General features: G+C 48.5%; 1 protein-coding gene across 3 annotated transcripts in view; it reads left to right on the plus strand.

Moving 5' to 3' along the window:
- Positions 1-12,035: 12,035 nt before the first annotated feature.
- The window catches only part of WNT11 (Wnt family member 11), a 32,199-nt gene continuing 19,061 nt past the window's right edge, over positions 12,036-25,173 (plus strand). For 2 of the 3 annotated variants that reach the window (XM_054188739.1, XM_054188742.1), the window contains exons 1-3: positions 12,036-12,082; positions 15,608-15,674; positions 16,308-16,550. In XM_054188739.1, coding sequence (XP_054044714.1) covers positions 16,468-16,550 — 83 coding nt within the window. In that variant the 5' untranslated portion in view covers positions 12,036-12,082; positions 15,608-15,674; positions 16,308-16,467. Of the gene's footprint in view, positions 12,083-15,607; positions 15,675-16,102; positions 16,137-16,307; positions 16,551-25,173 lie in introns of those variants that run through there. The other variant, XM_054188741.1, reaches the window with a different exon arrangement.

The raw sequence follows: 25,173 nt of genomic DNA on the forward strand, positions 1-25,173 counted from the left end.
TGGCATGCTCAGCACACCAAGGCTCTTGATTACCTGAAAGCAGTTCAGCATCCTCAGGGTTAAATCAGATTTGGTATCCAACCACGACCTGGCAGCTGAATTTCAGCCCAGCATGAGTTTTTACGATCAAATTATAGACCCCAGAAAAAGAAAAAAAAATACCCCAAAAAAATCCAGTCCGAGGTTTATAATGGAAATCATGACAGAGCCATGATTGTAGTAGCAGGAACAGCATCACTGTAATACAGTCGTAAACTGGTACCGTCCTGCAGGGTATTATAAAAGGAAAAAAAAAGGCGTCTGAAGTGCACTTGGTAGCCCCAAAAGGTCTGAGGAGGTGGGTGCGATGACTGGATGGGAAAAGGGCTGCTTGCCAAGGTGAACTTTAAAGGATTAAATCTCCTCCCCAGTGCAAAACAGCATCCGCGGTGTCTCTGCAGTCCCGTGTAGAGGGAGGCGAGATGCTAAACCGACCCCTCCATGGAGCTTGTGCCAGTTCTTTGCACCCCTGAGATGAGGAAAATTAAACGTATCCATTTCCAGGCTGTCTATATGTGGGTAAATTGAAATTATATTGGGCAAAGCAACACTGGATTGCAGTGATTTTTCACAGCGTGGGTCTAACAAGGTGGAGGCACAACCCTTTCCCACATTTAAGCAGGAAAAAAAAAAATGATAGTAAAGCTTCTGAATCTCATCTTTATTATTACCTGGCCATTAGGGGCGGCAAAGCATTTGTGAGTTGCTTACAAATCCCAGCTTCTGAACTTCTGCTCTACATCCTGGGTTTGCAACGAGTTTGGTCCATCCTCTCCAAGTCCTCTTAAAAAGACGGAGCAGAAATGGTGCTTGGCTCCGGCAGAAAGCGAAAGCCGAGAATGATACAATAAAGAAACAATGGTCACATTTTATTGCCTTACTCACCCATGGTTTCTTGCGTATGACTTATGGAAGCTTTGATTTACGCTGGTGCAAGTTTTATCTGCTGCTGTCTTGGCCAGCTCATTCTTAATACCAAGACCTATGGGCCTCTGCTGACTTTCTTGGTTAAATAAATTAAAGCAAATATAAACGTTAATGGAAGCCACTTTATTTATGGCTAGATTGGAGCACTGTCTCTTACACCGTGGGTCCAATCCAAAACCCATTAATCCAAAGCCTACTGACATCCCCGCATCAGGCCCTATCTTTCGGCTTTTCCTTCTCACTAGGAAAGGGGCAGCTAAAAAATAATTTTAAATGGGACTATGTTATCCCGCGAAAGACATTCTGCACAAAACTTTCAACCCTTGGCACCTCTGGGGAGGCAGAGCATTCGGGATGTTTTAGTGGCTGTTGTTTGAAGGCTAAAGATATTCCTCCCGCAGCGATGCCTCCCTCCCCACTTTCCTCTCCATGCCAACCATCCCACCCTCTAAATATCTCCTCGTGAAACGTTTTGCAATGCGTCATGCGCTGTTTGTGGCCAAACATATTTTTGGCTCTTCTGTATGATACAGAACCTACTTCCAGCTCTTCAGACACTTTCTCAGATTGTTCCTTGCCAAAGCTTTGGTTTTTTGGCCTCGTTGGATGGGAGAGTGCTTTCTGCTGTTTTTATTATTATTATATTATTATTGTTTATTCAGAGATGCTTTCTGCCACATGTACTTGGATAACTGCTGGCTTGCCATTCCAGTGTCTGCCTTAATGCATTCTGGCATTCTCCTTCCCCTTGCCCATTTCACTTTCCCTAGTTCAAAAAAAAACCACCCCAAAAGCAAGAAAACAAAACAACACCCGAAGAACAGTTGCATGCTGTTTTTGTGCTGAAGAGAAGAAGACCAGAAGAAAGGGGCAGCACAACATGTTTTAAAAAAGTGGAAAAATATAGGAGTTGTCCCACAGAGAATTAGGATTAGTCAATAATTGAAGCTGTTGTGTTTTCGCATGGAAGTAGCAAGTTCTGGGTTATTCTCGTAGCATAAAGTCTTAGTGTTATCACAGCTGTGGAAAGGATAAAAGGAGCGTCAAGAAGGAGGATCAGCTCCTCAATGAATATGAATTATTATAGTTTATCAAGGCTTTGGCTTTTCACATCTGATCGTGTCCTGTTATTAATAGAGTTTTTCCACCGAGTCAAGCGGGGACTGGAGTCAGAGGCTGGAAGGCAAGAAGAAAGTGTTGGGTCAGACCTCCAGCATGGAGAGGGACAGGGAATCTACCCAAAATGGTTACAACACCAAGCTCCCCACCTCTGTGTGAGCACAAGTGCATCCTATGGGATGGCATCCAGAGTTGATGGGTTTATAGACAGCGTGGTCCTTCCCAACAGTGACTGTCAAAGCACATGCTACACCCAGATGTGGTATTTGTTGCCCTGCAGGATTAGGAAGCTGACAATCTAAAGGATCGGGATAATTCAAGGAGGCCTGATACCTTTGTATCTGTGTTTAAAAATAAAGAATACTATTTATATTGCAGCAGCGGTGTTTGGGAGCCCTGGCTTTCTTTGTGCCGGGCAACTTGTGTGCATGTAGTAAGAGGGATTTTGTACCCATGACAGTCCACTGTCCCCAGGAGAAGGATGGAAGGGGAGACAAAAGCACTGAAACTGCACACAAACAAGTGGGGAATTGGAGAAGTCCTAAATTAACCCAACCATTTCTCTCCGACACCTGTCATCCCAAACATTTCAGAGACAGCATGCCAACACTGACGCTCAGTACCACCTCCACACCACCATGTGCCTCCAGCAGCTAAACCGACAGCGGCTTGGTGAACCTCATGGGTTGTTGAAGGTGGGTCTACCAAGCTGGTGTACCACGGTCCCATAGCCCAGTCTACAGGCCAGATTTGGGGACTGCTGGTAGTTTGGTTGCACTATTTCTTACTGAATTTAGCATAACAGCTCTCACTTCCAGGGAAAATGGCATGTTGGGCAGGTGGGGTGGGATGTCCACTGTAGGACACAGGCTCCTAAGCCTCTGCGAGCTGATGAAGCAGCAATAAAATCCCAGATAGGACAAGCCGGCACAGCCACCCTCTGCCAGGCACATCCTCTGGAGGTATCCAGAGTTCTCCTTCGACCCATCTCACAGGGCTTGGTGGGACCCAGGGATGTAGATGGGATCACAAGAGGGGATTTTACATGATGTCTTCATGCGTTTATGGCTGCTCAGCATGGCAAAAGTCTGCTGGTATTTCGACTTCCTTCTTCATGCAGGTCAGCACGTGTGGGCTGCGGGGAAGCGCCCAGGTAAGGTGGCTCAAACAAGACCCCGTCTCTCTTCCCTGTTACCTCACTTTAATGAACTCCCTATAGTCACCCTGCCAAGCCCTCGACTTTTTGAGCAAAGTGACAAATGGCTTCCAAATCTGCCTTGTATTTTGCTGAGGAGAGAACGAGCTTTGTGAATATTTACCCTGCAGATTTCCTCAATTAAAATACCTTCATGAATATTTGTTCGGTAGATTCCATGCAATTAAGTGAATAAAAGATACGTGACAGCCTATGTTTTCCAAGAGCAGGACAGTGTCCAAGCGATAGCGCAGCCATGCTATGAGGAGACAAAAGGAACAAACGCCTGTGTTTTTATGTCATCCTATAATTAACCCCTGGAAAGGCTCTGGAATAAAATCCAAGTAATTCAGTTCTAAGTCAGGCCCTGAATCCATACTACAACCTCAAAAGTGCTACATCTTGCTCAACACCTTTTTCACAAAGTTTTTTACCTTGGATATACTCCATCGTGGAAGAGGAACCAAAGCTCGTAATTGGGTGTTTGTAGGTAAGCAGAAAGCTTAACTGAACCCTCAAGGTGAAATCAGGGAGAAAGCACATCAGGATCACAGAGAAATCACTCAGGAAAAAAAAAAATCACTGCTATCAACACAAAGGATTCATCTCCGATGTTTTCCTGGCAGTTTTAGATAAGAACAAAACAACCAAGCCTGGGTGTTCCTGGAAAGGATGACGGGTTTTCGTAGCATCCCCTTGAAGACCGTTCTTTAATAAAACCAACTGGAAGGGAAGATAACTCAAGCTGGATGTCTTAAGAATGTCCTAAGGATGTCTTAGAGGATGCCTAAGAAAACTAGAGACCAGGTTTTTGGAAGCTGGGATCCCAGCAGACCAAGCAGATGAGCAGCTCTGGGTGCCCATAGCTGTGACCCAGCTGAGCAGGTTTTTAGGATTAACTAGTACCCAGAATTGAGAGAAGAGCCATATATTAGCAGGGACTAAATGGGGTATGGATGCTTGAAAATTATCGCCCACCTGAGCTGCCCAGAGGAGCTTCAAATTTACGTCTTCAGGCCAGGGAAGGTGTGAGTGAGATGGGTGTGTGAAATGACTCCTATGAAGTTTTAGGTAAAAATATAAAAGCCTGGTGTTACCTATATTTTATGATTACGTAGAGCAGAGTGTATATGGAAGAGGTTTCCCTTGTCCGAATGGTTCCAGACTGAGTTTCAAAGCATGGCACCTTGTCCGGGACCTTGCCACCTCTTGTCAAGTTAGGTCATAAAATGATTATGCCATTAATTTACTTGCTGTCCCAATCTCTATCAAAAAGCATCTTTTTCTCACAGCTGCGAAGAGAAATACTTGGCTGTGATGGGGCACTGTGGGTTGCTTTGGGATCCTTCCCCAGTCTGGAGGATCTACATTCTCCACTCAGGGCCATGGATTGCAACTAACCAAGGAGACCCATGTCCCATCTCAGTTTTGCTTTGTTTTTCTTTGTTTTGCCTTGTCTGAAAATGTGTTCCGTTGGCAGAGCAAGCTGTGTCTGGATCTTCAAAAATGTTCAGCCTCTCTGGCCACAGCTGGGTTTGCAGAGGTGCTCAGCTCCCACTAAGACAACAAAAAATCCTATTTTTGAAGGATGTTCATGCAAACACCACTGGAATATCTGCCCAGGGGTTGTAGCAGCAGGGATGGCTGCTTTGAGCCTTGAAAAAGCCCATCTTCTCTTCTGCAAGGCGATCTTGGCTGAAAACCTCTCCAAAAGCCCTTTGGATAACCTGGCCCTAATGCTGCCTTGCATGAGGTGGTCCCAAGACCCATTGAGTCAGAGCAAATCCTGGCACCGCTCTCTCCTGGTCCCTGCTTCCCATCGCAGAGTCAGAACAAACGTTGGGATCAGGGACTAGATTAAAAATGGGCAGAAATAGGGATGTCTAACAAATATCTTGCTCACAGATGAGGTGTTTTTACTCTCAGCCAGCGTTCGCAAAGCTGGGACCAAAATGGCAGACGCTCCCTTGGACAATTTACATTATTCCTCCTATTCCAAAAGTGCTATTCAGGCATTTTATCCTTTCCAGTTGGTCTCCATCTCTCCACTCTCGCAAACCACTGTTCTTAATTATGCACCCACTGCTAAGCCCTCCCCCCCCGCACTGCGAGGACAACTTCAGCTCCGGCACCGCAGCAGAGGAGGGGTTACTGGACTTCTTTGTAGGGAAGAGAAAGCACCACCCCACCCTGAAGGGATCATTCAGCTTTGGAGAGAGGAACTGACAGCTGGTTTTTATTAGGACAGAGGCCTTTAAAAGGCAGTGTTGGGGTAGGGGTGGGACCTTTGGTCCAGAGGAGAAGCATGTTCTGTTCAGTCCCTGGCCTGGAAGGTCAGGCTTGCATGGTCTCTGGCCAAATGGCACAAGAGTGGAGCAGCTCTGCTTTGATTTTGCTCTGGCTGGTGATGGGAGCTGGGCTGGAGCAGTGGGACAAGAGTTGGCCTCTGCCGTGGCTTGGGCTGGGCACAGACTGGGCACTCCTGCAGCATAGTTGATGAGCGATGATATCAAAAACGAGGTGAGGGAGACAAACACCACTGAAATTTAGGGGAAAGGAGCTGTGGCTGCAGCTCTGAATCCTGCCCCTTTACAGGCAGGTAAGCAGGATGGTGGTGCACAAAAATCTCTGTTGTTTAAGGGCAGGGTAGGGGGAGGAAAGAGGCAGAATAAAGGGGAGCTGTGAGGCTTTTCACCTTGGAAAATGCAATAATCTGCAAGATGTCTAGTGGGAGAGAAATCTCAGTTTGCTGCAATCTTGCTGCTTTACAGGGGTGGCCTCGTTTGCCAAAGGAAGGACGAACGGTGGCCTCATCCCCTTTTAAAGCTCTCCATGCTATAGGTACAAAGGACTTTGCATATGGCCTCGGTATGATCTGGCCTTTGTCACCAGGGTTTGGGTACTATAAGGAGAAACACAAAGCTTTCACCTCCCTCTGACTGGGACAAAAACCTCTTTTCTGTTATTTGCCTTACATCTGCCATGCACCACTGAGGCATAACTGGAGCTGCAACCACTCCACACACACAGCTGTGGGGTGCGATAGATGCTCACACACTGCTCCTCTGCACCCTGGTCCCTGCTTGGTCCTTGCCAAGGCCTCTTGTTTTAACCCCCGGCTGGCTCCAGAGCAACTTCATGTTTAAAAAAAAATCCATATAGCAGAGGCTGGCGTCCTCTTCATAGAGAGCTGGGTAAAGCAGAACTTAATGAAGTTCAACAAGGGCAAGTGTAGAGTCCTGCACCTGGGGAGAAATAACCCCACGCACTGGTACAGGTTAGGGGTTGACCTGCTAGATATCAGCGCTGCAGAGAGGGACCTGGGAGTCTTGGCAGACAACAAGTTGCCCATGAGCCAGCAATGTGCCCTTGTGGCCAAGAAGGCCAATGGTCTCCTGGGGTGCATTAGAAAAAGCGTGGCCAGCATGTCGAGGGAGGTCATCCTCCCCCTCTGCTCTGCCTTGGTGAAGCCACATCTGGAGTACTGTGTCCAGTTCTGGGCCCCCCAGTTCCAGAAGGACAGGGAACTGCTGGAGAGAGTCCAGCGGAGGCTACAAAGATGATCAAGGGCCTGGAGCATCTCTCTGCTGAGGAAAGGCTGAGACACCTGAGGTGTTCAGCCTGGAAAAGAGCAGACTGAGAGGGGATCTCGTCAATGCTCATCAATGTCTAAAGGACGGGTGGCAAGAGGATGGGGCCAGACTCTTCTCAGTGGTGCCTGGGGACAGGACAAAGGGTAATGGGCACAAACTTGAACATAGGAAGTTCCATCTCAACATGAGGAGGAACTTCTTTCCTGTGAGGGTGGCAGAGCCCTGGCACAGGCTGCCCAGAGAGGTTGTGGAGTCTCCGTCTCTGGAGACATTCCAAACCCGCCTGGACGCGTTCCTGTGCCACCTGCTCTGGGTGCCCCTGCTCTGGAAGGGGGTTGGACTAGATGATCTCCATAGGTCTGTGCCAACCCTGACCATTCTGATTCTGTGATTCTCGGAGATGTGGCATTTCTCCCTAGATGCTGTACAGAACAGGAAGGGCCATGTCCAGTCTTGTATTTTCCCCTTAGGACTATCAGTGGTTGCTATGAGACAGTCTAGAGAAAACACTCCTTAAGTGTATGCCCTATTCTTGATTTAATTTGGAGGAACATCAGTAACTGAGTCCTTCCTTTTATACATGCTCCTGCTCTTCAGCATTTTGCAGAAGATTTTAGCATCAAATGGTCCTTGTTTGTTTGTCCTGTCAGAAGAAAAAGCATATGGGTGAGTAGTCAAAACTCATATGACAATAATTTGGCTTTTTTTTTCAATAGATGGAGGAGTCTTAAAAAAGAAGTCCCTATCAATGCTTCAAATTGAAATTTAGAGGCCCGGTGAAAAACTCAGATGTGCTTAAACTATTAACTAAACAGGGTCAAGGACACAAACCTGCTCACTGACCTATAATGTATTATTAATCGGTGTTGCTCACCAAAAAAACGCTCAGCAAAGTCTGGGCAGGGCTTGGGGGATTTAAGAGAGATGTTTCCTGGTGCAGAGTGTTGATGTGGTCACCCTGTTTCAGGTAAAGGAACTTGGTTTTACATATATGAGCTGTGCCGAGCCAGCTGTGCATCGGGCCAGCAAACGGTCACTAGTCCGAAGTTACTCATATTCATAGCTGGAGCCCGCGTCTGAAGATGGCCAGAATACTTCTTTAAAAGGGAGGAATGTCATCCTGTCGCAGGGCGTGCTGTCACATGTCCTGGCACCTTCCAGCCACGAGTCCCAGCTAAATAATTAAAAAAACAACCAACCCTCCAGAACATTTATAAATGGCTCGTTTGACTGTCGCATGCAGAACACGCGCTAAAGCTGGGTGAAGTGCTGTCCTAACCCCTCTGCGGGTGTGATGGCTTTCGTAGCTCATTCGTAGCACACAGCATCTTGAAACCCGCTGATAAAACCGTAATACCACACCCCACAGTATACATAACTATGTCATATTAATAAATATTTGCAGAGTACCATGGCTTGGCACGGCGCTTTAGAGATTTTTTTTTAAATAAAGGAGCACGGCCCCCTGCTCCAGGAGAGTTTACACTTGGGTCCCGGTTCTGCATATGTTTAATGTTATCCCGAGTCATCCTCGGAGGGTCTTCTCCTCTTGCGGGGGGGGGATGGAAGAAGAAGACAGGATGAGGAGACACATGCATAAAAATGAATGATAAGTGATTTTACTGAAGGCAGCATGGGTGGGCCTGGGGCATTAGTAATGGAATATGCCTTTTTTGTGTCTATGTGGTTGGTTGACATCCAGTTGAGCTCCTCAACACCTGAACGATATCCCTCTCTCAACAGCGGCGGGATGGTCTACGTAGCGTGAGTCTGGTGAGGTCTGCAATGGCACCAGGAGTTTTGCGAGGGGTTGCAGGACTCGCTCTCCCTCTTGCTTCTGAGTTACGTTGGAGGCCAGGGACAGATGTAGCTGCATCAGGGTGAAGGGAGTCTCACCTGTGCTGCTGTGAAGTGTCTCGTCGCTTTACATGCTCCTGGTAACCTGCAAGGACTTTTGGAAGAGGCTGCCCAGGGCAGTGGTGGAGTTGCCATCCCTGGAGGGATTTAAAAGCCGGGCAGACGTGGTGCTGAGGGACATGGGGTAGTGGTGGGTTTGTCAGTGTTGGGTTGATGGTTGGACTTGATGATCTGAAAGGTCCCTTCCAATCTAGGCAATTCTATTATTCGCTGGCAGATTTGGGGAGGGTTTCAAGTTTTGGAGGTTACCACACCTGCTGCAACAGAAGACAATAAAACCTTATTTTCCAGCCCGATACCTTTCTGGCATGCTAAAAAATTTCTTTATACTGCTCAAAGTTATTTCTAAAGATTAACAAGAAGATGATTTTCCAAACATTACTTTGAGTTTAATAATTAGGTCAGTTAGGTCAATTAGGAAATGCAATCCAGAAAATGTCGTCCCACTGCCTCCACTTCTAATAATGGATGGATACATCTATACCCTACGAATATACTGTGTCTTTGCTGGCTGCAATGCTGAAGATGGTTGTTTGCTCAACAACCGCTTGCTTCCCATGGGGCTTATATGCTTTTGGAAAAATCACAGCTCTGGTTTATTTATTGTCACGCTGGTGTGACCAGTTGTCTTTTATGAAAACCTCGTGGAAAATGGTGAATTGGGTTGCCTTCTGCTGACGAAAATGGTAATATCTTCAACCCACAGAAGCAGTAGCAAAGCTAATGATTGCTAAAATTTTAGATTTAAGCCCTTGGTTCAGCACTCGAGTCCTGTGAAAAAAAAACCCATATACACACCCAGGCAGCTCCCCACTTCCCAGGTGCCCAAAAAGCATCCCTGCTTTGCCTCAAGACCCACAACCTAATGCGTGCATGAGGAGCAGGAGGCAAAGACCTGTAACGTTTCAGCAATGGACGGCCCTGATTCATCACAGCATTTAGAGCACAACGTGTCACACAGAGATTCAGAGGATTTAAACACGCAATGAAGCATGTTGACATAGCAGGGCCTGGGGGCTTGTCTATGCATGAAATTGCCTCAGATCAAAGGTTTGGGGTGGTTTTAAAGTTCCTAAAGCCCTTCCTGAATAACTCCCTATATGCATGTGGTTAGTCCAGGGCATATTTATCCTATATCCTGTATGCATACATCCTTTCTCACTAGCCTTCTGGTTTCTTACTCTTTGTCCCACCTTTTGACCTCTGCCTCCTATGTCCTTCTGTCCTGATGAACATTGTGGACAAGCAGCCCTCATGAGTAGATACTTGTGGTTGTACCTTTTTTAATGATTCTCCAGCATGTTGTCCTGTCATAAGAAACCTTAACAAACTGCTTAGGGCTCAAGACAACCACGCAGACTGGGACGGTCTCCTTCCTCCCATATTCCTCCTCCACACCCTCAGTTTTGACCATTCAATTCTCATCGACAATATGAAGGTCTGGTGGTAGGACTTGCCTTGCTGTGGTGTGTTTGCACGGCTCCAAGCACAGCAGGTGCCTACTGCAAAATCATGAGTATTACGACTACTGCTGCTTACTACTTCTCCTCCTATTGATTAATAACAACTGCATTTTCCCAACAGCCCTTTAAAAATTAAGGTAATTTGGAAAAAAGCTATTCATACAGAAATCAGGGCATTTGCACAGCAAGCTGGACTGCAATAGATATTCCAGGCGATTTCCTCATGTAAATACATTCTCCTTGGAGAACTCTGACAAAACCTCCTCCTCGTAGGTACATGTTTCTGGGGGGTAGAGGGGGGTGCTGGGGAAATGGGAGTCTTGAGCAGTTTGAGCACTTACGGGAGACTGTCACACAAAGAAAAATGGACATACTGTGCAAAGCTGCTGGCAAAACTGGGTCTTAAACAAATAATATAGTGGCTTTGGGAATTTGGGATTGTGTATACAGGGCTCTTTGCAGTTCACATAGGAAAGCCCATTAGCGACCCGTGTAGGTGAACGCAATCTTTCCGGCACAGGGACACATACATAAAAATGTTATCCTATATAAATAGCTGTTCCAAAAATAGACCGTTAGGAAATTTATTCTGAGTCTCTTGGTCCTGAGACTAAAGCATTTATTGTCTTCTTTCCTTTCACCTGAAACCCACGATCAAACTGAGTGAGCAAAATGACACAGGTACTTTTGCAACCAGCACCCATTTGTCCACAGCCCATAGGTGACACAGGCGCCTTCAATTCAGACTCCTTGAGGCCTGAGGTTGAGAAGCCAGTTGGGCTTTTCTTTCTTAAGAGTTGATTAATTAACCCTTCTTTTTCCTTGTCCTTTTCCTTTCTCTTTCCCTTTTTCTTTCCTTCCTCCCCCCTTTCTTTTTCTCTCTTTGCCTTTTTCTTTCCCTTTTCTTTTCTCTTTTCCTTTCCTTTTCCCTTTTTCTTTTTTCTTATTTTTTCTTTTTTCTTATTTTTTTCCTTTGTTTTTATTTCTTCTTTTCCTTTCTCTTTTTCTTTCTCTTTTCTTTTCTTTCTCTTTTCTCTCTTTCTTTTTTCCCCTTTCTTTTGCCTTTTTCTTTTCCCTTTCCCTTTTTCTTTCTTCTTTCTCTTTTTCTCTTTTTTTCTTTATTTTTCTTTTTTTTCTATTTTTTTTTTTCTTTTTTTCCCCTTTCTAGCAGGCAACCATCAAGCCTCCATCCCTGATACTGGCGTGCAAGCAAAAATCGTGTCTCCACATCTGAAGTTCCCACTGATTAAAGACAGAGAAGGGGGGGAGGAAGAGGCTGTGGAGGCTGAGGGCTGAGTGCAGGACCCGGTGGGGCAGCCTCAGGAGTGCGGGGCAGTGATTTCTTACCCTCGCAGGAGAAGGAAATCCACCTGACAGCCCCGTGCGATGAAAAGTATCTTTGTCCTTTAATTGGGAAGCCGGTCGCGCGGCCCAGCAGGCGCTAATCACCCTCCGGAGAGGCAACCTTTAAAAGTTTCCGGTGAAAACACCAACTGGCTATTTTTGTTGCTAATCATTAACCGCTCATTAGAATAACGCCCTTCGCAATCGCGGCGCCGCGTCCCTGCCGTCCCCGGGGGCACCCCCGGCCCGCTCCCCCCCCGCCTCTCCGTGCGCGGAGCCCCGCGGAGCCCCGGCCCTGCCCGCGGGGGGATGCGCGGGGCGCGGAGCGCTCCTGGCCGAGCCCTTTGTTATGCTAATCCGGGCTGACATCACGCCGCATATCAAAGCCGAAGGGGCCGCATATAAGGCGGCTCCGCGGGGCCGCCCCGCCAGAGGCAGCCCCGGCCCCCGCGCAGCCCCGCCGCGCCCGCGCAGCACGGGCGGAGGTAAGCGCGGACGGGGACCGGGGGGGGCGGACGGACGACAAACACGGGGTGCGGGGAGCTACGGGAGGGGGGCACTGCCCCGGCGGGAGCCCCCCGAAACGGCGAACGGGGGTGTCCAAGAGCAGGAGGCTGCGGGGAGAGGGGGGACCCGGGGAAGGGAGAAGGGGCGCAGAGAGAGAAGGGGCTTGGAGGCTGTAAGGGAGAGGGGATACCCGGGGGAGGATGTACGGACAGGAGAGGGCTTGGAGGCTGCAAGGGAGAGGGGAGGGCTAGAAGGCTGCAAGGAAGAGAAGAGGCTTGGAGGCTGCGAGGGAGAGGAAAGACCCGGTGGGATGGAGGGAGAGGGGAGGCTTGGAGACTGCAAGGGAGAGGGAAGACCCCAGGGGAATGCAGAGAGAAGGGAGACCCGGAGGTGGGTGCAGAGAGAGAAGGGGCTTGAAGGCTGCAAAGGGAGAGGGGAGTCCTAGGGAGATGCAGGGAGAGAAGAGGCTTGGAGGCTGCGAGGGAGAGGGGAGACCCGGGGGGGATGCACGGACAGCAGAGGGATTGGAGGGCTGCAAGGGAGAGGGGAGACTGGCTGTGAGGAGAGGGAAGACCCAGGGGAATGCAGAGAGAAGGGAGACCCGGAGGGGGTGCAGAGAGAGAAGAGGCTTGGAAGGGAGAGGGGAGTCCCGGAGAGATGCAGGGAGAGAAGAGGCTTGGAGGCTGCGAGGGAGAGGGGAGAGCCGGTGGGATGGAGGGAGAGGGGAGGCTTGGAGACTGCAAGGTAGAGGGGAGAATGGGGAGGATGTAGGGAGTGGGGAGACCTGGGAGGCTGCAAGGGAGAGAAGAGGCTTGGAGGCTGCAAGGGAGAGGGAAGACCCAGGGGAATGCAGAAAGAAGGGAGACCCGGGGGGTGGGCTTGCAGAGAGAGAAGATGTTTGGAGGCTATAAGGGAGAGGGGAGTCCCGGGCGATGTAGGAGAGAGGAGAGGATGCAGGGAGACCGGAGGGCCCGGTGATGTGCAGGAGAGAGGGGAGACTTGGAGACTGTGAGGAAGAGGGAATACCTGGGGGCACTCGGGGAGAGGGGAGAACGGGGGGGATGCAGGGAGAGGGGAGTCTCAGAAGGGGCTGCAAGGGAGAAAAGAGGCTTGGAGGCTGCAAGGGAGAGGGGAGACCCAGGGGGATGCAGGGAGAGAAGAGACCTGGAGGCTGCAGGAGAGAGGGGAGGATGCACGGACACCTGGGATCTGGCGGGGTGCAGGAGAGAGGGTGGAAGTCATAAGGGAGAGGTGAGACTCAAGGGCTGCAAGGGAGAAGGAGACCCAGTGGGGGTAGAGAGACGTGAGAGCCAGGGGCTGCAGGGGAGAGGGGAGACCCAAGAGCTGCAAGGGAGCCTGGACACCTGGGGGCTGAAGTGGGAGGGGGGGGGATCCGGGGGCTGCAGGGGAGAGGGGAGATGGAGAAGGGTATAGGGATGCCTAAGATGTGGGGGCTGCAAGGGAGAGGGGAGTCTCAGGGGGGTGCAAGGGAGATGTAGGGGGCAGCAGTGGCGAGAGGAGACCGTGAGACGGCAGGGTAGCGGGGACACCCAGGGGCTGCAATGGAGAAGGGAGATGCAGAGGGCTGCAAGGGAGAGGGCACAACTGGGAGCTGCAAGAGAGAGGGCAGGTTGCATGGGGAGGGGAGACCGGGGGGCTGCCAGCAGCCCCACCACTCCTCATTCCCTGTGTTTTCTCCTCATCCTCACTGCGGGTGATAGGGATGTGCCACCCCTAAAACAGGAAACTGTTCTCCCAGGGAGAGCTGCAGGCTGGCAGCGGGGTCAAGTGGATGTCTCTCCTTCTTGGGTGGGAAAGCTGGGAAAATGTGAGATGGATACTGAGCTGTTTATATATAGTTCCTATTGCCTATTCCCAACCCCCGGGACCGGACTCTCGGAGATGTCGAATGGGAGCATTTTCTGCGTGCAAGAGCGGAGCTGGCTGCAAACAGCCTTGGGGTGAAGAGAAAGGGGAGCTTTGAGTTAAAAACAGCTCCGTTTTTTAGGAGTCCGCAGGCCACTTGTTGCTGGTTTGATCAGTGACCCGGAGCGCTCCAGAGCTGTAAACATCACGTCTGCCCCAAAGAGCCTCCCCTCCCCTTGCAAATTCCTCTTGCAAACGTAACCTGTGCAGGACTGTGTGGAAAAAGGTGTTATTACCTCCCCAAATAACAGGGGGGTGATTGCAGGTCAAGTTTGTAGCTCTTGGGGTGGGGATGGGGGGGGTTTAGATCACTTCTATTCCTCCCTGCAGGGAGGGTGGAAAAAACCCCAAATCATGACTTTTTCAAGGCAGGGGGCGAAGCAGAGTATGGTGTTGGCTGGTCAGGGTTAGCGAGAGGGTTTTAGACCATCTGAGACATTTTACACCCAACTCTTGTGCTGTTCAGCAATTCACGGGAGGGAGATAAGGGGTCTGAAATATCTAAATGGACACTAAAAGGCAGAAGGCAGGATTAAGGGTTGAAGGTTTCCAGCGGAGAGGGAGGGAAAGCAAAGAGCTTCCAAAGATGAAAAGATACAGAAAGACCCTGAAAGAAGGAGTATGCCTGGATGCTCATGGGAGCGCTGCCATCAAGGGACACATCAAACCCAAAATCGGAGCGGGCATTAAAGAAAAACAACCCGTGGCGATGAAATCCTGCCTCCCTTGTAGTCAGTCGGAGTTTTGTCTCGGACTTCAAGGGAGCCGGGAACTCGCCCCTAGAGGTTATTAAAATCCTTTGTAATAACAGCACTTCTCTAGTAACCCTTTACACCAGGCTGGGATAGCCAAAAAGCAGCCTGAATGGAAAAATACACTGGAGATGGTAGAAAAAAACACCCAGATATATTCCTTCACACACACCCCCACCCCAACCCTGGACCCAATTGCTCCCCAGATGGAGCAATTCTACCTCTATGGAGGTAGAAAGATGCAGCTGGGACAAATCCAGAGCTGGGGGCCAGGTGGGATGTGCTTTTACCAGGGTAAGGGGTTCCCTGAAGCGATGCCGACTGCTCCAGCCATTCCCGGTCCCATCCCAAGCCCCTTCAAGGGGGTGGTGTTTTGGGGTCGGGGGGCAGGATGGATGCACGATCACGGCTTAGGGATGCCACCGTGCCTTGCGATGGGCTGTGAGACTTCAGAGGTGCAATGTGGCGGGCAGGGTTTTTTTTTTTTTTGTTCCCTGTTTATTTTATTATTGGCTTTCTGGTGGGAAACCACCGCAAAGACCACAAAGAGCAGCCCCGAGTGGTGTCTGAAGTGAAGAACCGAAGGGAAACCCCATTTACTGCTATTGATACCGCTGCTAAAATAAGCAAGCCGTGCCCTGGAGACAGAGAGGACCCCTCTAAGAATTTAAGTCCTGCACCTGGTTTGTTTATTTTTTGGGGCTGAAGAAGGGAAAAACAACCTAAAAAAATAGGGAAGGGGGAATCCTTGAGAGCTTTTGTCCCCTTCTGCCTGCTCTCCGGAGACAGAAATGTGATTTTTTTTTTTTTTTTCTGTTTACGAAGTTGCAGCCCTTTCTGTGAGCTCCAGGTGCCCAAGGACTTGGAAGAAGTGAGAGGCAGAGTTAATGAGGTGAGAAGGAAAGCAGAAGGGAAAGAACAAAAAAAAAAAAAAAAAAAAAAAAAAACCAAAAAAAACTACCCCGCATTTGTTGTAACAGATCAGACCGAAACATCTGCAGGGCACAGGCACCTGCATGGAGTCGGGGAAACGCAGTTTTTATAATTTGTCTTTTCTGTAGAAAAAGAGAGGGGTGGAAAAAAATAAAAGAAATCCGGAGAGAAGGAAGGGAGAGATGAATAACTGAAGATTTGGGCTTGTTTAAAGATTTATCTTTTTTTTTTTTTTTAATTCCCCTTCTTCCCGAGCAGTTAAACAAACTTTTTGGAGAGGAGGAAGGTGGCGGTGGGGGGGGAGGAATTGTAGCAGCAAATGAAGTCCTGCCATGCGCGGGGTTAAATGGAAACACACAATCAGACCATAACTCAGGGTGTAATTCAAGCCATACGGTTTGTCTGTCTGTTGACTCGAAAGGTTGTATCAAGGCTTGGCGAGGGAGGGGACTGAGAGGGGATAATCCAAACTTTTTCGTGATTCATAAACCACTCCTTTGCAATTTGGATAATAGATCTCTCTCTCTCTCGCAACGACTCACTAAACTTCAGAGTTAACCGTAGCTCCTGCTCTTTCTTTCTCTCCTTTCAGGTTGTTCATCTCTGAGGAGGAGAAACACCCAAACTGCAGGGAAATACGTCGTGCAGAAAATTAGGAAAACTCTTTTTTTTTTTTTTTTTCTTCTTTTATTTTTTTTTTTCCTTCTTTGGAGAAGCTGATTTCCTTCGGCAAGTGGGGGACGGTGGAGAAAATGAAGCCGAGTCCGCGATTTTTCTTAGCTGGTTTTCTGTCTTTCATTCTGCAGACGGGGCTTTGCTATGGGATAAAATGGATGTAAGTACCTGGCTATCTCGCTGCATTTTTTTTAAAGTCTTTGTAGGCATTGCTGGTCTCGTACCCTTTTTTTGCAACTGCTATTTGAAGCACACTGTAAAGCCATTTAAAGAGCAGCAAGCGCTGCATTTCTCCGGGCATTCATTGATTTCAAGTGTGTGTACTAGGGGCTTGTGCTAACAATATGTCTCCATCTTCTTTCCAAAATATGCATGATTTAGGCTCGTGTTTTTTTTTTTTTTTTTTCTCCTCATTGATACCAAAGGAAAGGCACACACTTGAACGCTCACATGAGCCACTTAATGAAGTTTCTAGCGTTAGCTCCTGCCACGCTGGGAAACTCTCCCAGTGGGACCGCTGGTCGTGCTGAGTAGGAGCTGAGAGCAGCAGGGACGGCAGCTGAGATAATGCCGCCAATCTCCAACCACAGGGGATGCTTGACAGATAACATGGGGTTTTTTTGTGGACCTTTTAACCTTTGGATTTCGTGAAGGGTGTTAAAAAACGAGGCAGGGGGTGGGCGGGTGAAGAAATACCAGGGAGTGTGGTCAACTCCGGATCGAGTTTCCTCGGAGGTAATGTCACTGCAAACAAAGTGAAAACATCGCTATCTCATTTCTTTGCTTAAGCAAGCAATCAATTAGTTGCTTACTGCAAAATAAACAAACAAGCCCCTCCAAACACCCATCTGGTTTGACGTCCTCGATGAGTGATCTGTCTTTTCTCCTCGGGTTTGAAGCTGTGCACAAAATAAATAAGAGGATGTGAGTGAGTCTCCAACAAGCATCTTCTGTCAAAGAAAAGGCACAATGAAAGGCGACGCCAGGAAGAGCCTGTTGTGTAGGGTGTAGGGTGTCGAGGTGGAGAAGTTGGGGTTAGGTGGGGAAACAGAGATAAGCGGTTCCTCTTTTGTTCCTTCTTCTGTGCTATGTCTAATTCCCATTCTACTGTGCCAATCACTGTCATTTCAGGCTCTCCCCATGCCACCTTTTATAAAGGCACTCTTAAATTCGGACATCTTCAATTTAGATGTCTTGTTGGAGCCAGTGTTTTCGCTGCCCTGCATGCAGTCATGGCCAAGTGGATGTTCCAGATGGGGATTCACCCTCTCCAAAGAGAAACATCCAACACAAATGTCAAGAGATACCCTTTGGAGATGCCCTGGGCTGCGGGGAGCTGGTTGATACCATGCATCCCCCTTTTGTATGCATAAAGAGAAGCAGGATGAATCCCCCCATAGGGTGTTTAAATGCATGTGGTCGGGCGGGAGGAATAGTCACCTACTTTAGGGCATCTTTCGTTTGCTGTCCCCATACTCTGAGGACCACCTTGGAAGTAGAGAGTCAGGATCTGATCTGCTCTTCACCGTCTTGGCTTTACACCTTGTAGCAGCCATGACAGCTAAATTACATAGCCTGGCTATTTCTTTCTGCCAGATTCCTCGCGTATTTAGGCTCCCAGCTCTGCCTATAGCCAGCACCTTGCGCAGAGCGGGCACCTCCTCTCTGCAGGAGGAGATGCGACGTGCCCATGGGCTGGCAGAGCTTGACTTGCTTGCAACTTTTATTTCTATACAGGACAGAAATAAAGCTGGTTTGTGGCACCCTGATTCAGTGGGGCACTTCCATACAGACCCCTAACTGGGTGGAGGGTCTCCCTAACACGCTTGGCATTAGGGTCCTGCTTAAGCAAGTTGCTAAATCCCCAGTGAAGGACCTGGGTTCCTCCAAAGGGCAGGGGCAAGATGATCTTCATAGGGAATCTGATAGCATGTTGATAAGATATAGACGTGAGAAAAAGGCTAGCGGGCAGGGCGAGGTCCTAATAACTTCGCTGGCAAAAGCAGCCTTTTGGCCAGCAAGTGGTTAAGCTGCAAAGGTGTCTTTTGGGGCTGGGGTGGAGGGGAGGCAGTTGGAGGAAAGACTCTGTTGTTGCCGCTCCTCCCCTTCCCAGCAGACACATCCCCCCCCCTATCGAAAAGCGAGTGGGGAAGATGAAAGCTGGGATTAAAGTGGCATTTGAAGCATGAGCTGCATCCAGATGCGCCGCTGGGGCTCCCCTCACACCTGTTTAAAACCTGGTGGAGACCTGCCCTCCCTGTCCCAGGGCGCTTCTCAACTGGGATGCTGCCAGCTGAGATTTCACAAAATTATGTTTGGTTGGGTTTTTCTTTTTTTTTGTTTTTTCTTTTTTTTTTGTTTTTAATTTGCAGCTTCTCCTCCCTTCCCCACCCTTGTTTTTTTACGGAAACACAGGCCAATTTCCACCTCCCCACTTCCCCATCGCTCTCTTTTCCCCACTGCAGCAATGCTGCCGTCCTGGGGGCTAGGGGACCATCCCTGGAAATCGCGTGGGTAAACTCTTGGCGAAGGGAGATCGATGCTACTGAATACCAAGTAATTTCTCGGAGCTGCAATCCCAGCCCTAAACTCACGCGCCGGGTGCTGTACAACCAGTCCCTCATACTCGTGGATGGAGATGGGGGGAGGAAAAAAACAGTGGGATGAAGAGGAAGGAAAAGTGCTACGAGATGTTTTTGGTTGCGGGCTCGTCTCAGAGGTCTGCTCGCTGTGCCGTTGTTGTAGGCATGGTGCCAGAGGCAAGCTTCAAAGGGGATTTGGGAGGGGAGGAGGTGGTGGTGGGGAGGAAGATAAGGAGGTGGGTTTTGCCAGCCTGGCAGGCTGGGTTTGCAAGGCGGAGGAAGAGGGAGCAACTGATACAAAAGGCGATAGGAAATTCAATTTTGATGCAGCGTGTGATGTAATTGCAAGGGGAGGGAGAGAAGAAAACCACACTTTTCAGCCGTTTAGGACTTCTCTGTAACACGAATATCCCCTGTAAATTAGTAAAAGCAGGGAGAAGGTAAAAGGGAGCTATTTGTTTTATTTTATTTGGCTTATTTTTACGAGTTCTGTCGTGCAGATCCCCAGCTGTTGTAAATCGGCATCATGCCCTTCCCTGCCGTGGAGGCATGCACCACTGAGCACCCAGCGTGGTGCGTGGATGGTCAGCATCTTGTAAACCTGCTCTTGCTGTTGGAGAAATGTCATATTTTGGCCTTTTCCATCCAACCTCCAGGGACTTACTTGTGTGTAAAGTCAGGGTACGGACAGATCTTTGCAGGATCAGGGCTGCCATGCAGAGGCAGCCTTTCCATTCAATGCATACGATCTCCCGAGTCTCATTTTTGCACGCTGCTTTTTGTAGTCACTTTCCCATCCTTAGAGCAGGGTTGGGTTTTTTCGCATGCCTTTGTGGTCCTCAGTGCTTGTTTTGCATCACAGCAGCTGGGGAGGTGAGGCAGCCATTGGTTTCAATGGGACGTGTCTCAAGGCCAACTCATGTAGGACTATCACTTTACCTGTCTCCTTTTGCACCCCTTTAGCTTTTCTAGCGGGGGCTTGGGTTTGGCCAAGCATGTTGCTGAAGCAACTTGTTTGAGTAGAGCTGAAAAATAGATGAGCACTAGAGGGAGCTGCGGCCAGATGTCCGTGCCGCAGAGGTCTGCAGATGTTGGGGTGTCTGGGCACAGGGCGTCTTTTAAGGCACTTCTGCCTTCCTGGGGGTTGGCATCTCCTCTGCCCAGGGACACAGGTTGGACTGTCCCTCTGGGTCAAGAGTCACCCTCAGCACAAGAGTAGTGGCAAAGAGGCCGAATGCAGCAAGTGGGGTTTTTTTGCGTGGCTTGCAGGGTCAGCCCACGACAGCAAGTGGTGGCATTAGAAGTCGCATAATTTTTAGGTCAAGCTTGGTTACTTTGGGAAATCCCTGCCTGTCCCTGTTGTGGTGGTCTGGATACGTCCCGTGCTCTCTGGAGCCATCCCTAGTTGACCACCGTCCACATCTATGAGATCAGCTTTGCCACACAATTCCCATAGTTAAATCACAGCCCTTCAGGAGCAAAAGGTAGCTCAGCCGTGCATTTCGGTGAACCCGGGATGTACCCCAGCTCATCGACCTTGAGCAGCCAGCAGAAAGCAGGGGAGAAAATGGAAAGATTTTGTGCTTCCCGGCAGCTCCTGCTTTTCTCCTTCAACCAGGGGGGAGAGCTGGGACATTGGGGCACGGGCGCCTGCGAGGAGACCGTCTGCCTGGCAAGGGGGCTGCTAGATGAGCTGCCGTGAAAGGACTGCAGGATGGAGACGTCGGGAGGGGAGTGGGCTGGGGGCGAAGAAAGGGGGGGACAACGGCTTTGAAGTTTGCTCTTCGCTCCGTAGGCAGCTTGGGAAAACTTGACAAAGCTCCACGGCCTTCCTCGGCGCGCGGTGAGCCAACTCGCCGCTGGCATCAACTTCAGTCAAGCTTGGGCTGGAAGTCAATGGCCTTGTGCCCACTACTGCCAGTGCTGGATTTGGCACTGTATCTGAAAGCAGCTCTTATTTTAAGCTTTTACTTCAGGGTTGGGTTTTTTCCCCCACTCCTCTCCCTCTTCCTCCTCTTTATTTCTTTTCTTTTTTTTTTTTTTTTTTTTTTTTACTATATAAATCCCACTTCTCTGTTTGAAAAGGCATTGCAGAACCACTGGAAGCATTTACCAGGGGACGTGGTTGCTTTCCTAGTGCTTGTGGTCCCCAGACCAGGGCTGATGCAGGGCACGGGCATGGGCTGCCTCTACCGAGAGCTTAGACGAGGCACTTGTAACAGTCCTGTGAGCCTTTTCCAGTTGAAAATGTGAGAAAATGAGGCTCCTGCAGATTAAAGACCTTTAATGAGATTGAATGCAAAACCCCTCCAATTGCTGCCTCTCTTTATTGAAGTTTATGGCACACTTCACTCTCCAGAGAAGTGTCATTTTGTCTAAATCTTTTTCTTTCACCCAAATCCCTACAAGATTAAGGGGTTTAAGAATAGGCATAAAAAAGAGAGTGCCTTTGCAGAAAGCAAAGCAGACCATTTGGAGAAGTTAAGGGTTTCACCAACAGTCCTTCTTTTGAGACCTTCTTGGGTCACACCACACAGGGGAGGATGAAGAGATACCCCCCAGAGAGAGAGAGAGAAGATCCTTCCACCCTTTAAGGGATTTTAAAGCACACCAATGCTTCACTGCTCAATTCAAGGAGTTTTTTCTCCCTTTGGCTTGACCAGGAGCAGTGTCCTACTCATGGTGGTCCTTGTAAACCAAATAACTTGTGGCTTTCACTGACATCTGCTCAGATCTGAAGGTACTTCTCCCAAGCTGCTGCTCCTATGAATAGTCTTCTCATGGAGCCCAGATCTGCAGGAACAGGCCCATACCTCTCAAAGGACCTAAAACTGTAGAGCATTCATATTTTCAAATGAATTTATTAACTGCCTGAGATAATTAATAGAGTAAACGAATGTCATGATCCATCCATGCATCATATTTCCTCTGTAATTACGTTTATGGTTTTCTGTCAGTATCCATAACTTCAATTGAAAGCCCTGCTATGCTATATATAAAGCAAGGCATGTTTGGTTTGGGGCCTGTTTATTTAAAGGGATGGGTCAAATACGTATATTTTAAAAAAAAAAATACAACAAAAAACAAACAACCACCCTTCAGTTGTCCTCAGCTTTCTGGAAAATGAAGGATGGGGCAGGAGAGTCAAGGGAGGAGACCACGATATTAGCAGGAGGAAAAAGTGGAAAGCAGCATTTATAGGGTGGCAGCAGGTAAAATCCCATGTGCTTCTTCTCAGATGAAGGGTGTGAGTCCAAAGAAAGACGTTTATCCAGGATTTTTCCCAGATATAGGACTAAAGGCTGTTCTGTTAACTATACCCTTGAGGCCTGCTTTATTCAGGCTGGCTGTGCCCCATTGGCTCCAGTTTCCCTCCCAGTGCTGGTGGTCAATGGAGACTGGGTGGAGATGGGGTAAGAGACCCACCACCAAATCCCACCAGGGACAAGACTCTTCTGGGGAAAGGTGATTTCCTTTCCACTGCCCCACGAATGGAATTTGTTCCCCAACAACGTCCTTTGCAGGCAGTGGGCATCCCTCCCTGGTGCTGCCAGAATTTGGGGAGCGGGGAGGGTTTAACACAACGAGGGGTGGAGAAGATATTTCTGAATGTAGGACAGAGACTGAGCAAACCTGGGCTGTCAGGGCATGGACTAGATGACCTAATAGGCCTCTCACATTCCTGATCTGTGATTTATAAATGCACTTTTCGGTCTCGGCAAGCAACTCCAGTAACTGTGAGTTTTCTTTTCCATCTCCATTACCCTTTACTTTTTCCTCCTGACACTTGGAGATGTTTCCAATTATAGGTTCTTACAAGCAAAGGCATGAAGTTCAGGCCTGGGAGATGTTCAGAAAACACCTTCCTGTGTCTTGCATTTTTATTCTTGGCGGGCTCCCTGGAGCTCGGCTCATTCGACGAGAAACAGCCATTACTGCCATTTACTGAGTTCTTCCCAATGGGGCCATGGTCCTTCCTCTCTTGACAGTCTGGCAGATATTTTTCCCTGTTCCAAGAAGAGAATTTTTTTCTTGATGCATTATAAATCCGCTCCTCTAATGGCAATCATTTCAGGCTATCTGTAATAACATGATCTTGTTGTATGAAATCCCCTTTTTTCACAATGGGGATGAGTTTCAGTCTGAATTCAGGTCTCATCCCAACTTGTAGATGGTTATTTCTGCCATTCCTGACTTGTCTGTAGTGGTGAGACACAGACGCCTTAATGTAGGCTTCCAGGTCCTTTTAAGATGCTGAAGACCTCTATAGGGGGTTAGAAAACGTGGTGCAGGACCTAGGAGATATATACATCCTTCTAGAGGTCCAGGTGAAACATCCCAAGGCCTCTGAAGTGTCACTTGGCACCTCTGATTAGAAAACTGAGTTGGTGCCCCATCAGACAGCATCTCCCAAAGACCTGAAGCCTTCCTCATTTTCCTGAAGCTCAGGCTGTAAATTTCTCTCATTTGGTCTGCCTCACCCTGCTTGCTTATTTTGCTGCTAGGACATACTGTGCTGGAGTATTTATCATCTTTACTCTATTAATGACGAGCTGCTCTGGCCTTTTGCCTGATTTGCATTTCAGCCCCTTCCTGAGAGTTGCTGATAGGCTTTCTGGGATAAGTTTTCACAGGTTTCTGGTGCCAAGTGCTAGGGGTTGGACACATATCACCCAGCTCTGTGCTTATATGGTCCAGATGTCTGCACCTGAGCTCGGTGCCTGGGTTGCCTCTATAGGCAGTGCAGAAAATGAGTGCTTCTAGGGCATAATGTTATCCTACTGTAGATCTCAAAATTACATCAGGCTAATTACTCCCTAGATGTGGCTTTTTCTTTCCATGGACTGAAGAAGGACCTAAATGACTACCATGAGGTCCACGGTGTAGGACCTCATGGTAGTCCTACAGGTGACATTGCAGTCAGGTGACATTCATACTATCCAAAGATTCATGCCTTCAAGGACGTGATATATCTGAGATACCTGACCATCCAGAATATCACTAACAGGTTTTGTCTCCACCAGCTCAGGTCCAGCTGGTGGATCAGTCCACCAGTTCATGTCCAAGGCAGGATGAGTTGCCTTCTGGAGGTGCCCCTTTCCAGCCAGGGAGCATTGCATGAGCAGCAGTGTGCAAGATGAACTACAGGGCAGAATTTCTGACAATTAAATACTCCACTTTTTGCTTTCCCTTGAAATTCACAGGCCAAAACTTCTGTTCGCTGTATATTTAATGTACCTCTTTAAATATATGTATGATGTATATATTTACATAACTAGCAGAGTGGTGGTTTCCCTTCCAAGTTTGCCACTGATTATCTAGTGCCAGAAATGCCAAACTCCAGCCGCCTGGGAATTTGTCAGTGTAGACCTACTCAGCCCTGGCAAGGATCGCAGCTTTTCCCTGCCGGAAGAGGGGTTGGGGTTAGCAGTTATGCGCAGCCCAGGGAGAACTCCAACATACACAGCAGCTGGTTCAAGCCAACCTTAAGGGAGCTGGTGGAACATAGATGTGTTTTCCTGAAAACCGGAGATCAGAGCTAATACCCTCGATCTTGGTTAGGGCTCAATTTTAGCTCCGTTTCCATCTCATTTAACTTCTGAAGGATGTGGATGTTACAGCAATAAAGTGAAATGCACCCAGAAATGTGTCTGCTAATAAGCCAAACTAACCAAGATGGCTTAGGATGAAACTGAAAGGCAACACATTTAACAAGGAGAGAAGGAAATATGTGTTAAGGCAGTTGTGTTGCCAGGATCAGATGCCAGTTACTGATGCAGCCAGCTAGAAAGTTGTTTTATGGGAATGAATAACATTTATGACTACCCTAAGCAGGTCATAAAGATACAAAGAGAGTTACACACCAGGCTTCTGCTGATCGCTGTGGGCGCGTGGGGAAGAAGAGCACAGCCCTGTACGATGCATGGCACCATTCACTTTTTGATTTTTTTACCTGGAAACGTTGGCAATTGCCCAGTAATAAAAATAATAGGGTCTTTGGGGCGTTCTTGGTTTCTTACACGGCAATACACATGCTGATGCTAATGGGTGCCTTCTCAGTTTTGACCATACTACTGTCGTTGCACATATTCTCATTGTGCTTCTGCACTACGTTTTTGGAGGCTGGAGAAATAGACTTATCTATGTGCAACAGTGATGGAATTGGTGGAGACCCTTGGCATTAATTCTAAGGAAAAGCAT

The sequence above is a fragment of the Rissa tridactyla genome, chromosome 1 (assembly GCF_028500815.1).
Source record: "Rissa tridactyla isolate bRisTri1 chromosome 1, bRisTri1.patW.cur.20221130, whole genome shotgun sequence".
Classification (NCBI taxonomy): domain Eukaryota; kingdom Metazoa; phylum Chordata; class Aves; order Charadriiformes; family Laridae; genus Rissa; species Rissa tridactyla.